This window comes from Conger conger, chromosome 6 (genome assembly GCF_963514075.1).
Source record: "Conger conger chromosome 6, fConCon1.1, whole genome shotgun sequence".
Lineage (NCBI taxonomy): Eukaryota > Metazoa > Chordata > Actinopteri > Anguilliformes > Congridae > Conger > Conger conger.
The window spans coordinates 54,972,279-54,987,687 of NC_083765.1; the positions used below are offsets into that span (position 1 = coordinate 54,972,279).

Consider the following 15,409-nt stretch of genomic DNA (forward strand, 5'->3'; position numbering starts at 1 on the left):
GTCGAATAAATACCTAATAAAGTGCTCACTGAGTGTACATCCATGGCTAGAAGAGACTTCTAAGTCTTTAATTCAACGCTGGCCATTTCAGCCCTCCATCCTAAAGGTGCCCGAGACTGAGAGTTCACGAATGAACATTTCTGCTTTTTGTTCTGCGACACAAGACAGCACTACCTAGACACATAGTATACCACATTCTAAGGGCATGATGATGATATTCAGACAAGGAAAGTGACGTTGACTCCAACTTTGGAAGCTTTTTTTAAAGTCCTGTTCTGATGTGTCACTGTGAAGAATGAAGTCTTTCTTGTCTCGGAAAGAAGTGTCTCTTTCGTTTACTGCCATGATTCTTGTCCCCCAATAAATATCTACTCACTTGAGGTGAATCCACTTGAGGGGGGACCACTTCTCTGTGCTATTTTGTCTGAAGACTTGTCACTTGTATAATTATTTGTACATCGATATGGAATAGGACTCTCGGTTTGAGTGTGTTTGGCAAAAAAGTAAATAACGAGAACCTCATAGTCCTATTGTAATTTTCCTGGAAAAGAAACACTCTTTATTCAGGAATAAAAATTTCCAAGCAATATGTTGTGTACATATGGATTTTTAAAAAAAGACATTTCAAAAGGTATACAGAAGTGCAAATGTATATTATTTAAACAAATGTTTTAATAACTAGTCAATAGTATTAAAGGGCATGTGTTAATTTACAGTGTCAATTATTTGATTTTATTTGCATATTTTCGTTAATAAAATGATGTACTGTTTATTTAATATGTTCACTCTCTTGTTTGATTTAGTGAGTTGTACTGCCTGCAGTGTTCAAAGGGGATTCAACATTTTCTTCAGGACCCAGAGAACCACTAGTAATACACGCAAGCTATATTTTCAGGCCAAAATAACTCAAACTTGAATTTAAACGTTTCAGAAATGGTTCTAAACTGATTTTTAGTGAATCATGATTTGGTTCTTTACTATTAGCATGGTCTTCACTTACACAATGCAGCATCATGGTGTGTGTCAACCAATCAGCATGTATTTATCTCAGTCAGTCAATCTCTTTGTAGAGGAACAGCTACGGGGCACATCACAGTCGCAGTTAAGATCAAGGAAATGGTCATTATATTTCAGGAGTCTGAATCATCTTAGGTTGTAGTGAAAACCAGCACAGTCCAGGTTAGGATACTTCTGGTTGATGTGCACGGTATACTTTGCTGGGTTTATGATAGTGTGCTGTACATAGAGTATCAACGGCATAATTGTAGATACTGGTAAGATCTCGAGTACTGATAAGGAAAGGTAAGTGCAATTAGGTCACAGCTATGGTGAGTGGAATGGTTTAATCCAAATCAGTTCTTAACGTTTGTAATGAACTAGTAGCAGATTATTTGATTTAGCATTCCTCTGAGCAACTGCCTTTCCGAAGGAGAACTGTTGTTTTTGTAGCTAAAAATCCCTCATGGTGTATAGAAAAGGCAAACCTAGCAGAACACACATAGCTTTTGCACATACAGTACACATACATTTACAGACATACTTTATGTCTCTCGGTTCCTGTAAAACTGGGAGAGTGCAAGGTGCTCTTGTCTGCTCTTGTGTGGTCGTCCTCAGCTAATCCAGACTAATATTCCAGATTCATCAGAAAACAAGGGGACCCTTGGACAACACAAATGACCTCATTTAAAATGATGAATCTTCTGCACCCCCATCGTGAGCATGGGTCATCTCAGTGCCACATTCACACGTTTAATTCAGCTCTGGTATCTCCAAGTATAAGGGAAGCAAATGACACAATGATTATATGCTTTGTTTAGTAAACAGCGTCTTTATTCCTTTACAAAATAGGTACAAATACAGAAGTATGCTTTTTCACACCAACAGGAAAATTTCAGAATATGTACAGTTTACCAAAAATAACGTTCTAATAAACACACGGTCTTTGTAAACAATATGTACAAATTATCCATACATTAAAACACAATTTTCCACCGGTGTGTATCAGTAATGCCTTCCTAATAATCTTTTGGCTAAAAAGCTGAAGGAGTAGAAATTTCCTTCTGCTTGTTTATCAGAAACCATAAAAATAATTATTAAAATTGTCTTAAATCACTGGACAAATAGGTCTATTTGTGCTTTAAATTATTTCCTTTTTTCTGAAATGGTCGTTTCCGAGATAAAATTTATTTGCCTGAAATGTGGCAAGCTAAAATGCAAATGCAAAAAGAAAAAAGAAAAAAAAGAAAGAAAAAATATAAATAGTTTTTAAAAAAACATTTCCCTTAAACAGCTATAGACAATACTGCTGAATGCTTTGAGCAAAACGGGAAGTTTCTGTATGTATATTAGTAACACAGCTTTCTCTTTTTTTCAATTGTAATAATACACAAAAAACTAAGTACGGTGCTCTTAACAAAACAAACCTTCAATGCACATTAATTTCAAAAGCCACCAAGAAATGTCATCCATTCAACAAATAAATTACAGAGTGACACAAGTTATAGACACAACAGCTGCATAGAAGCAAGAGGCTGAAATTTGAAACAAAAAAGGCCATGGAAATTAGGGCTGGGTTACACAGTAAAAGCTCCACTGGAATCACAGCTGACAAAGTGCACCACCTATGAGAACGTGTCTACAGGAAGTTATAAAACGGGATCCAAGTATGAGTGAATTAATGCCTCTTTTTCATGCTGATGGTGGAACAATATGAGAAGTCTAAGGACTCCATCCCCAGTCGACTCTAGACCCTGGATTCAGCCAGTCGGTCCTTTAGCCTGCATTAAAAATGAAATGTAAATAATAGCTTCTCCTTGGTGAAATTGTATTGCCAACTAGGTTTAGTCACAGGCAAAATTTAAAAACACCAACTGACTAAATCCAGACTAAGATCAGTAAAACCGGTAAGTCTTCATTGCACACAATGTTTTTTCCCTCCACGACTGCTGTATCAACATACGTTCTGCCCTTAAGGTCCGTGATGAAATGCAGTTGACCAAAGTTTAACATAAATTCAGTATGGGCTCTTTGTATGATAATACCCTCATCATCCTCACCTTCATCGCTGTCATCGTGACTATTCAAGGACAAGGATGTTCACCTATGGAGCCCCTCAGTCACAATATACATTTTAAGTGCGGTAAAAAATTGCAGTTAAATAAGAACATACTTAGCATATCTTTGCCATCCTGACGCAGTAATCTATTTTGAAGACCTTCAACTTCAACTGACAAGAAGAAAGTGTACTCGGTTGCCACACCTAATGGTAGGAATGGTAGTTATAACTGTTTCAAGACAGCTCTTGGACACATTCAATAGTATCAGGAAAAAAAATGCCATATAAACACAAAGTGTACATTTAAATCAAAGTGTCTCTTGACCATGAGGAAATTCAACGTTTACTGATTTTACAGAACAACAATTCGACATTCACAAATGGTGTTCAAAGATTACTCTTGCTAAATTATCCAATAGGCTGTTAAAAAATATTTTACATGCTGTTCAAAACCATTTTTTGTTAAGTATTTACATTTAACTGTACTCAGTGTGTGTGTGTGTGTCATGTTATGCTGAGTAATGTATTATTAAACAATACACAGATATTAAAATGCTGAGAAATTAACTGAAAGTTTGTTCATTTTTAATACTTCTAACTCTGAAAGTATGAGCGCATCACACCCGCATTACTAAAACGTGTATCACAGCATCTGAAAAAAAAAATTTAAAACAATTATGCAGTACATTTTCCTTCACTTTGAGAATTTTAATTCAGTAAAACCACTGATTAAGGTGGTGTGAAATGTAGTGGCCGACCCAACCTATGCGTGTAAGTTCTGTCTTGGACACCAACACTTAAACACACAGCTGCCTTCATGAAGTCCTGCCCAGTCTCAATCCCACACTTTACATGGCCTTCTTTGACATCCCCAACATATCGTTTACACAGATGCATTTTATTCTGGAGCTAAAACATTGGAGACACAATCTTTTTTTCTTTTTCTTTTGTAAAAAGTGATGTTAAGGTCACAACAGAGACACTGAGCCGAAGCAATGGTACTCGACTGAAGGCACGTTGCAGAGGAGAAAGGGGGGGTGAGACAGTGAGCAAGGGGGGTGGGAGGAGATTAGACACGGAGCAGAGGGCAAAAGAGAGAAAATATAGAGAGGAAGGGACTGAGAGAGGCTAAGATAAAAGTGTTGAGGAGAGAGGGTATAAGTGATAAGTGATGGGGAGAGGGTATAAGAGAGAAATGTTGGGGAGAGAAGGTATAAGAGATCAGTGTTGGAGAGGGTATAAGAGAGAAGTGTTGGGGAGAGAGGGTATAAGAGAAGTGTTGGGAGAGAGGGTATAAGAGAGAAATGTTGGAGAGAGAGGGTATAGGAGATCAGTGTTGGAGAGGGTATAAGAGAGAAGTGTTGGGAGAGAGGGTATAAGAGAGAAATGTTGGGGAGAGAGGGTATAGGAGATCAGTGTTGGAGAGGGTATAAGAGATCAGTGTTGGGAGAGAAGGTATAAGAGATCAGTGTTGGAGAGGGCATAAGAGATCAGTGTTGGGGAGAGAGGGTATAAGAGATCTGTGTTGGGGAGAGAGGGTATAAGAGATCAGTGTTGGGGCTGTGGGAGGCTACTTGAGCAGGGCCCGGTAGAGCAGAAGGGACCGGGCTGTCTCTCTCTCCTGCTCCATGTAGAAGATGAAGTCCCTGAGGTTGACGCGGGTGATGCGGTGGCGGGAGTACTGGCGCGAGGACGTGGAGGGGCCCCCGGGGCCCGCCGGCGAGCCCACGGAGGTTCCCGAAACCTGGAGGGCCGAAGAGAAGGTGGAGTGACTTCCACAGGGCAGCAAGATCACACTCTACCACACATTTCACTGGACTCAAGCCCCGGTGTAGCCACAATAAGATCCACAAGCTGTTGGGCCCTTGAGCAAGGCCCTGAACCCCACATTGCTCCAGGGGGGATTGCTCCCTGCTTAGTTTAATCAACTGTTAGTCGATAAAAACATCAGCTAAATAACAAATTATTATACTATTATTACATTTCCCTCCTCTGGCGTAAGCGAAGTCAAAGCACGGGCCTAACCAGAACGGGTCTGGAAATTCAGAACAAATGAAAGCAATTTGATTTAGATAAGAGTTGACACTCGGTTCTGGTTCTTAGGCATTTCTTTGGATCAAGCTCTATGTCAGAACATTAAACAGACATAAACCAGTTTTGAGAAAATTACAGAACAATTCTCTTTAGAACGAAAAACTTTGGCCGACGGATCTATGAAGCGCAGACTGGAACCGAAGCGGAACGATATAAGCCGGGTATGGTCACTGTGATCCCCGCTAACCACCAGCCATGTAATTATGCTGATTAGCATCCATAAACATGAAGCACTGGGGAGAGATGCTAATCACAAACATGTGAGAGGAAAGCGGATGTAAAATGGCTGTCGAGGTTCTTTGGACGTCACAGCATGACATACGCAATGACAGAATGGTGATCTTAAAGACTGCTGCGGGCGTCAGTCAAATCTGAAGGTAGCATGGTAGTCCGTTTTTCGGCTGCCACTAGGAAAATTCAGTGGAAACGGGTTGGGAAGGTTTCCAAGGAATCCATACAGTTACGGGATGAGTGTGGTCTCATCTTGAGGGATCGGGGCTTCTGAAAAGAGAGACTCTTCCTCCTAACAGTGTCGGAAGGACGGGACTGCTCCCGTGATGTCAATTACCACCGATCATATGCTGCCTGGGCGGGAAGTGGCAGCGGAGAGAGCCAATAAATACTATCTCTCCAGTCTGATGGACATTGCCTGGCAGTGTTGGACACATAGCACCTCAAACCCCAAGTGATTGTGGGTAAGAGATTCAAATAAAGGGAGAAAGGCCGGGAACATTCGAAGGGAACACAATGACCTGATGTCATTGACGGCCTAGCTTTGGATTTGTTGAGAAGCGAAAACCTGCCCTAATGTTGTGTGCATCTACACTACAGAGACCCGTGAGAGAGTTATACCCATTTCAGGGCATCCATTGATTTATGACAACTCTCGATGTCAAGACAACGCAGGTTTTTTACCTGTGAATTAGCATGGCTTCAGTTCAGATCACACACATGATGAAGTGGAAGGGATTTTAAGGTCTCTGCGAGCTTACCGCTTTGTGAAAATATCCCATTCACCCGTCGCCGATCCAAGAATGGCATCACACAGCGCATCCGTGCTGCCTTTAACCCTTCCAGTCCAAAGAGTACTGCAACTACTCTAAAATCCCAAGAGCCCCTAAGGCTAAGACCTTATACCTTTTCAACAAATCAAAATGAATGCTATACTATTGTTATGTGCCTCTATTTCTCAGAGCAGGTGGTCAGCAGCACCGGAGCGCCACAGGGGACTGTGCTTTCACCAGTCCTGTTCACCCTGTATACGTCTGACTTCAGGTACAACTCAGAGTCATGCCACATGCAGAAGTTTTCAGACAACACTGCAATAGTGGGGTGTATCAGGGATGGGCATGAGGATGAGTACAGGAACCTGGTGGATGACTTTGTGCAATGGTGCAATCTCAACCATATGCAGCTGAACATATCCAAAACCAAGGAGATGGTGGTGGATTTCAGGAGGACTAAGCCACCTATGCTGCCAGTCTCCATTGAAGGGGTCAATGTGGAGGTGGTCAGCACTTACAAATACCTAGGGGTACACCTGGACAATAAACTGGACTGGTCAGCCAACACTGAAGCACTCTACAGGAAAGGGCAGAGTCGGCTCTACTTCCCCAGGAGGCTGCAGTCTTTTAATGTCTGCAGTAAGCTCCTCTGGATGTTTTAGGAGTCGGTCAATGCCAGTGTCCTTTCTTATGCCATTGTGTGCTGGGGAGGCAGCATTAAGAAGAGGGACGCTGGGCGACTGGAAAGGCTGGTAAGGAAAGCTGGCTCTGTAGTTGGAATGGAGCTGGAGTGCATAACATCAATAGCAGAGAAAAGGACACTGAACAGGATGCTGGCAATCATGGACAATGACCGCCACCCACTATATAACACACTTAACAGACAGAAGAGCATCTTCTGCAGCAGACTCCTGTCTCTGACATGCTCAACAGACAGGTTAAGAAGGTCCTTTGTTCCATGGCCATTCAGTTACACAATACCACACAAAATGGGAGGAGAGAATTGGACTTTTCAGCATGAGTCTCTTTCTGCTCCTTCCACCACATCACCTTGTCTACCATCCCCTATCCAATATCCAATATCTGTCTGACTGTCCTTACAGGCTATATTAGCCCTCTACACAATCTGGACTGTAATCCTCACTTTTACCCCTGTTGAGTTTACTGTTTACTGTTTACTTTGTACTTTTGCACAACCACCATTGCACACAATCTACCATAGCACCTTATTTTTGATCTTTATGTGTGTGAGATATGTGTATATATGTGTGTATGTATGTATAAGTTACTGGAAGCCTAAAATTTCCCTCGGGATGAATAAAGTATCTATCTATCTATCTATCTATCTATCTATCTATCTAAAACCCGACGACATTTTCGGAACTTTCTAAATTTTCTGAACCAGAGTGAAAAACGCTTGGGATTTGGGTGGAGCTTCATATTGGATCTGGGACTGAAGGGGTTAAGAGTGGATGTGCCGTTTGGGGGTTTTTCCTGGAGCTGGAGCCGGAGCCTGTGAGAGAGCGCAGAGCCTAGCTCTCAGAGACTCTGCTCTGGCTTGCATCGGGGTGGCCACGCCTTCGGAGGAGGACGTGCCAGTACCCCGGGGCGTAGCTCCACTCCTCGCCCCGCGGGAGGGCCCTGGGGCGCTGGAGGAACAGGTCTGCCCGCCTGAGCTGCAGAGCTGCCGCTTTGAGCCGTCTCCACACGAGAACGTACACAGGCCGCCGGGCTTCAAACTCGCGGTAATGCTTTTCTGATTGCAAACCGCTGATGCAATGCTTCCCAGACGAGCATAAACGAACTTGGGGACCCTGCATAGTCGGCGAAGCCAAGAACACATGCACAGAAGAGGGAGGGACCTTGAAAAGCCACAACCATCCAATTACACACAAAAAAAACATCTCCCCATCACTGCACGAGTCATTGGGGGGCGGGGGGGGGGTCTGTCACGAGAGGAACAGAATGCGCATGTGAATCGCTGCGGTAAAACATAAAGAAAGTCATTAGATGGCCTGTAGTAGCACGCCGCTACAGGAAGGCAACACGGCAAAGCTAATGCCACATTACATACAGGGCACCAGGAACATGCTGCTACAGTACACTGCCACCTGATGTTTTTCCAGTTCCCAGAATTCATTAAAGGTCACACACTCAAATTTGAGTAAACACAAAACCTCTTTGACAACAGACTACAACAACAGCTTCAGGAATCCCTATTCATGGGATCAAGTGATCAAGAACGCATGAAAGTATGATTGACAACAAAATGATTCGCAAATATGCCTTGCCCAGATCTGCACTGCATGCATCGTGGAATTTTCAGAGGGTTTCAATAAATTGAAACTGGTTATGAAACCGCAAAATACCTACAACAGCAAAGGCCCAAAACATTCTGGCCCAGTATGGTAAAGTCTTGAGGTGGCAGAACTAAGAAGGCAGTCATGACTCTCTATTGACAGATCCTACACTTCTCTGGCCCTGCAGCATTCTCTTTAAGCCTCCCGGTCTAGCTTGGCTTCAAATGGTGTCACACTTGCAGCTTGCTAACAAGTGTGGGCGGCACGGTGGCGCATTGGGTAGCACTGTTGCCTTAAAACAAGAAGGCCCTCGAAACGAGCCCCGCACGGGCCTTCCTGTATGGGGTACTCCGCTTTCCTCCCACAGTCCAAAGACATGCAGGTTAGGGACATTGGGGAAAATGAGCTCATTAGCTAACCAATGGAACCTGAAAATGTTGATTAATGTGCACTGCTCCTGGTAAATAAAATAAGCATCAGCATAAACTGTGCTCGTAGAAAATAGCCATATGATACAGGAAATCCATGAGAAACAACAAAAATGTAAAAGAAATTAAGGAAAAGCATCATTCATCTTTTTTTACACCAAACTTTTATATAAAGTTGAATAACTTTCAAAACGGGCAGTTACGGCAAGAGAATACCTCCAAGGGACACAGTCAGCATAACTGCCAGCAGCTAAATCACAGGGCACTGTAATACTCAGAGGCCAAACGGTAACTTTAGCACACCAATCACCAATATTTCAACTATGCCAAATCCAACATCTCTAAGAACAATATGATGAAAATGGAGGACAGACACCAGATGCAGATGATTGGAGCATTGGGATTGGGCAAGTTCAGTTGGGTCTCTCTCGCAATTGCTCATGGCACAGAGATATGCAGAGATATGCCTAAGCAGTTAACACACGTTCTTGTTTTTTTATTTTTATTATTATTATTATTTACGTTTGCTGATCAGAACCTTGAAACAGGAGTAGCCTCAGATGATGGCAGGGCAGTTAATATTAGCTTTGGCTCTGGTCTCACCTCAGGACTGAGGGTGAATAGCCCAGTCTGGCAGGCGAATGCCACACCCTCTAGATGCAGTGCAGGAGGCCATCAGCACAATTCTGTCCTTGGACGATAGCTACAGCTATGGATGCAACTCAATTACATGGCTGGACTGTTATGTTTTATGTTACTCCACTCTTTCTTTTACACATACACACAGAACAGATTTAAGTTCTCACCAATGGCAAACGGTTTCTTTAAGTATATGCATCCATTGAAATCAAGCGGCCAAAACCAACCTTCTTTTCTGATGCTCATTTCCAGGTCATGCTGGGAGATTGTGAGTATAAATGTAGTACCTTGTGTAAATAAGACAGCTTCAGAGTGGCTGTAAGGTATTCACTTTCAAGGAGGTAAGTTACTGACTGCTATAGGCTTCAAGTAGTTATGCTAAGCTAACACGTTATGCTAACATGGAAACAGAGCCCGTGAATGCCCAAAAATGACAAACATCTCGTCTAAGTCTGGGTAAGTTGGAAAAAAGATATTTCCCCAAATGTTGGTGTTCTCCTTTAACATTGGAATTTGACTGAGTAAAAGCTATGGACAAAATGTAGGGCCAGCGTCATAAAAAATATTTTCATGAAAAATATTTGCATATCGCCTTCTCTGTTGCTTCAGCCACCTAACACTCCGAGAGGACATGGTGCAGTACCAAACCAAATTCAAGATCTGAGGTGCCAGAACGGTTTGCATGTATGTATTTGGAAACGTACCGTAAAGAACAGCACAACGGTTTTGAATGGTGGCACTAAACGTGCCCTAGGCCCAGATAATTGGACAGTAAAAAGGGTCAAAGCTGTCAGAAAATATTTCCCCACTGACGTAAACATGTGGGAACAGCTGTTCTTTCTCCTTTTCAACATGCACCCAGCGCTTTAATTCACATGCCTGGCTTTGCAGTGCTCTGACAGTTAACACATTATGTCACCCAAACTCTGGATACATAAGGATTAGCATTATAATTGATGCACAACATCAGAGAAACGGCATGAAGGGGTTATTTTGCCCCTGCCAGCAAGCAAGCCGCAGCCCTCTGTGAAGCTGAAAAACACTCACATCATCCCAAACGGACTGGCTGACTGACTGAATGCCAGGAAGCAAAGCTTTGCCACATGTTCACCTATATGGTGCATCTCGCATCGAACGCCTCCGACGTCTTTCTCCCACCCGATACCGTGGAGACCAGTGAAGGGAAGATAAAGCCCAACTCTCCAGTTCTATGCAAAAGTCTCCATTTTATAAGCAATTATACTATTCTTTCCATTATAATCAACAACAGAACGTCTCGCATTCGCACAGAGACAGAGAGAGAGAGGGAGAGAGTGAGAGAGTGAGAGAGAGAGAGAGAGAGAGAGAGAGGAGATGAGGGCATTTTGAAAGAGTTAACAGATGTTGGTGGAATTGCTCCTGGCCTTTCGACATCGCCCTGGAAGCTCATTTGATGTGGAGTCTGTTAAGCTCCAATAAATGTATAAAGAATTTCAAATAATAATTCACAGATGTATGAATATACAACACAGGGCAAAGCCCTTGTTGGACTCCATGTTGGCAGGGGAAGAAATTAACACAATTAGGAGAATAGATCGAAGAAGTGGCCAGTTATCTAGTGTGCACCACAGGATTTGGAGAACGAAGCAAAGCCACGTTAGCCTGGCAGTTTATCTACTGTGTACAAAGGGCAACTAGCTTTGAGATTTGACAGCAACTTCTACACAACTTTCCAATCCCTCCTACAGCAGCCCAGTTAAAGTGGATATACTACACTAAACATATATAAAGGGAGGTACGTGCTAAACCTGGCTAAACTAAACTCTCTCTTTACTGAGGGCCACAGTCATTAGCTTCGTTCTGCTACATCTCATTCTAGGCAGAGAAAAAAAGTCTGAAATAATAATAATAAATAGCTTTATTCTCAATCTGTGCCTAGCGAGAACGTCCTGGGAATAAGGAGCAGGGGAAAACAGAAGGAAAGAGCGAGTGAGCCATGGCCTTCTGACCTGCTGAAAAATGAACAAATTATACACAAAACAAACAACTTCAATCCAATCCTGAGCTATAGAACAACAAATCTTAAAAACGGCCAATCGCCGGGCATCTTAATGCCCGTATAAAACATAAAAACTGTGACGCTACGCCGCGGTGAAGCACAGCGACCGTGCAGAATTTCAGTCAAGAAGAAAGAAGGCAAAAAAACACCTTATTACTTCTAACTCCTGCAAGCCATTTTGGTCTCCAAAGGTTTTAGACTGCCGGGGGCCATGTGTCTGCAGTGTTTCGGGAAATGACTTGCCTTCGCACGAACGCTGCTATGTTCTGCAGTGCCGCGGCCGCCCCCCCCAGCATCCCCGCTCAATTTCTGATTAACCCCTTCGCTGCCTTTCCCACAATGCCTCCCAAGAACGCAGCAACCGCCAGCCTTCCGGCACAAAACCAGCGTGCAACGTAATGGCTTCCCACCAGCAAGCGCACCGACTGCCGTCAGTCCGCCATTTACACCGATGTGTGAAAACAGAGCTAACAACACAACAGGCATTGCGTGAAATCATCCTATGGAAAACGCCAGGAGAATAGCACTCCTGGCCTGTCTGTTGACCTGTTGTGAGGTTCCACACCGCGTGGCACTTTAAATGAATATCAAGCCCGGACTAAATCAGAAAACGGGTTGACACAACACATAATTAAAACATCTTGCTTTAGGTCAGGAGTTTTCTAATTAGCAGACTACTGACAAAGCTGCAGTTGCATCGCCTTGAGTTTTGAAAATCCACAAGTTACAGCAGAGATGAAAGCTGACCCTGAAGCTTAGTTCGGGAGGATCGCTGCGGTGCTTCCTTAGAGGACAGTCTTAGGGTCACGCACCCAACCAGCGAACAGCATATTCTCAAAGCAAATCGCTCAAAAATTTCCCATCCTGAAACAAAATTTTTGCTCTTTGCAAAACACAACACACATTTTTGTATGAGGGGAAATATGCGTGCTAGCACTAAAGTACAAATGTTATTTGACCAAGACAAATATGCATGGTACCAATTTTAACTATTGTCTATATTGACAATACAGGCCCAAAATGATTTGAAGAAATCCTGCTATTACCAATATATTGGACGACTGATATCCAATATTCACATTTTTTAACCATATCTTTGTTTGTAATCAAGGACAACATGTGGCCAATATAGAGGACTGGTATGCATGTATGTGTGTGTGTGTGTGTGTGTGTGTGTGTATGTATCCATTCATTTCAAATCCAAAGTGCCAAAGTACAGAGCCAAAACAACAGAAACTGTGTCACTGTCTCCAAACTTCTGATGGACAGTGTGTGTGTGTGTGTGTGTGTGTGTGTGTATGTATGTATGTATGTATGTATGTATGTACGTATGACATGTACAGACACTTGGGTCCTCCTAGGACTTCTTCTCTACATCGACAGTAGATGTATTTCTAAACATGAAAACAGATGCAAATCATTGCTTTTACAACAGTAAATTTTATTTGCATACCTTGTCACGATAGACGAATGACAGCAGAGAAATCACTGCCGCTTTCACCTCTGCTGAACCGATGCTGAGTCCCCCACCCCCCTCTGTCCCCACCCCCCCTCTCGTCAAACGTGATCTACAATGACACCATTTCAAAACAAAACCGACCTGCCCTGATAGCCCAGGGAAGGCCTGACATACGCATGGGCAGCTCCCAAGCCTGAAATCTGGGGATAAAAATGTTTTATCTGTGGGTCTGAGTTTGAAACATGGTTTGACAGCACACAGGTTCAGGGAGTGAAGGTGATTTTAAGTGTTTTTCTTGATGCAAGGTGTGTATCAAGGTGTGGGTGATTAAAATAATATCCAGCTACTCCCAAGGGTGCAGTGCCAGTGCAGTGTGGTAATTAAACTTTATTTATTTTTTTAAATACAAGAAAAATCATGCTATCATAGTAGCCAACTAAGTTTATGGTAGACAGCTAAATAGCTGGCTCAATTTGACATTAATGCTCTGCTCTATAGCAGTCCAACAGTACTCGATAGCAGAAAGTAAGTGAGTCACGAGTGGCCCACATGACCGCAAAGGAATTGGCATGCCTACGGACGAACCAATCATGTTGAAGCCTTTAGCGGACCAAAGGCAGGAGCCGCCATTTTTGTTCATCTGCTTTCCAGCATTCAGAGTGTCTTCAGGCAGATTGCCACTTGTTTATCACAGATTATAGGAGGCTACTGTTGGACCTCCGCTCATATTCTCTTACTCATCGCCTGTAGTGTATATATATATTTGTAATCACAGAAATAATAACCGCAGGAGCGTATGGTCAGGACACGTAACAATCTGGTGATGAACTAGACAAACAATGGGTTTTTTATAACACAGGTAATGAGGGAATGGCAATCAGGTGTGGGAAACAATCAGGAAGTGAAACACAGGTGAAACGAATGAATGGAGTCAACTGAACTGACGGACAAACTACGGTGTGCACAGAAGGTAACAAAACACGGAAACACTAAGCACATAGACAAAAGACTAGACATTAGAAAACACAGAACCTGACAGCAGATTCAGTGAACTATGGAACTAGCGCCAATCTACATAATGCTACAATAAAGCTATATTTCCCAATAAATAAATGTAAACATACACACACAGCACCTGTAATTTTATGCATAAGGAAACTAACTCATCCTCTGCTCATCCACTTTATAATATGCATTCAGTGTTGAAAAAACCCAACAATACCACAGAACTAAAAACTGAAAGGCTTTATGCAGTATGTACATTGTAAGCCAAATAACACACCTAGTTATGGAAGTTTGGAGCATTAAAGATTCCAACAATTTAATAAATGAAATTAACCAAATTGCCGTTGTGGAATAATAATTACAGAAAAAGTGTCTGAGATTGGAATCCCTATCTTTAAGTATCCACTAATTAGGACGTGTTGATTTTGCAACCTTCACTTAAATTGTGCTGCACTGTCATTATTTGAGGTCTTCCTTTTTCAAATTAAATTCAACGAGAGGCAGCGGACTGACTTATTAGTCACTGGGGGAGCTGGAGAAGGGGGGGTTGCCATCAACAGTAAATTTCAAGAGAACGCCATCTGAATATTTTGCCAGGGTTATGGCCATCCCGTGGTGTGAGAAAGAATACCCAGTGCACAAAAATCCAACACATTTTGACACTTTAATTAGGATGGAGACACTGTCGACTGTGAGACAAATGACAATGCATTTTAAATGCCCACCTGGATTAAGGAGGCATAATTCTGAGCAGGGAACATTTACAAACTCTTTTGGAATCAGACAATGAGTAAGAACAAGATATTGCCTCAGAACAGCACCTTCATAGTTGGACTTTGCCACAGAAAAGTTAAAGAGAATTACAGTAGAGTATCCCAGGTTAATTGCCCAAGATGAAAAAATCATATAGAATCGATACATAAAAAAGATGGTGGAACACAAATATAATGACTTTGAAAATGAAAGAACAAAACAAACTAACTAAATAGTTTGAGTAGGATGAGCAACATAAAGTAATCAGTTTACAAGTCATCTGACCTGATAAAACTTCACTTGAAAAAATAAGCATTTTTGTTGCTTCCGAAAGCTGGGACACATTTAATTTTTATCTTGGGAATACAAAGGACTGGAAATTCAAAACTGGATAAACAGACAAATCAAGCAGGACACTGTAATACAATTATTTCAAAAGCAAAAGCTTTTGATCTTATTTTAGAATAAATTCAGATTTTTCGCCTCACTTGTCAGGCTCATAAACTTACACGAGTTTCACGAGTCTGACACTCCAATCTGAGATAAGATATGGCAAATTTCAGAAAGCGGTTAGCTAATATGGCAACGGTGAGTAACTTCTGCCTTGCTAAATCACGACCTCATGTAGGTGGAG

At 42.3% G+C, this 15,409-nt stretch overlaps 1 protein-coding gene across 1 annotated transcript in view; it reads right to left on the minus strand.

Moving 5' to 3' along the window:
• Window positions 1-1,800: 1,800 nt before the first annotated feature.
• The window catches only part of LOC133131671 (transcription initiation factor TFIID subunit 4-like), an 81,104-nt gene continuing 67,495 nt past the window's right edge, over window positions 1,801-15,409 (minus strand). Inside the window, exon 15 of the mRNA XM_061247068.1 lies at window positions 1,801-4,799. Within this exon, the coding sequence (XP_061103052.1) occupies window positions 4,626-4,799 (174 nt within the window). The 3' untranslated portion in view covers window positions 1,801-4,625. The remainder of the gene's footprint in view (window positions 4,800-15,409) is intronic.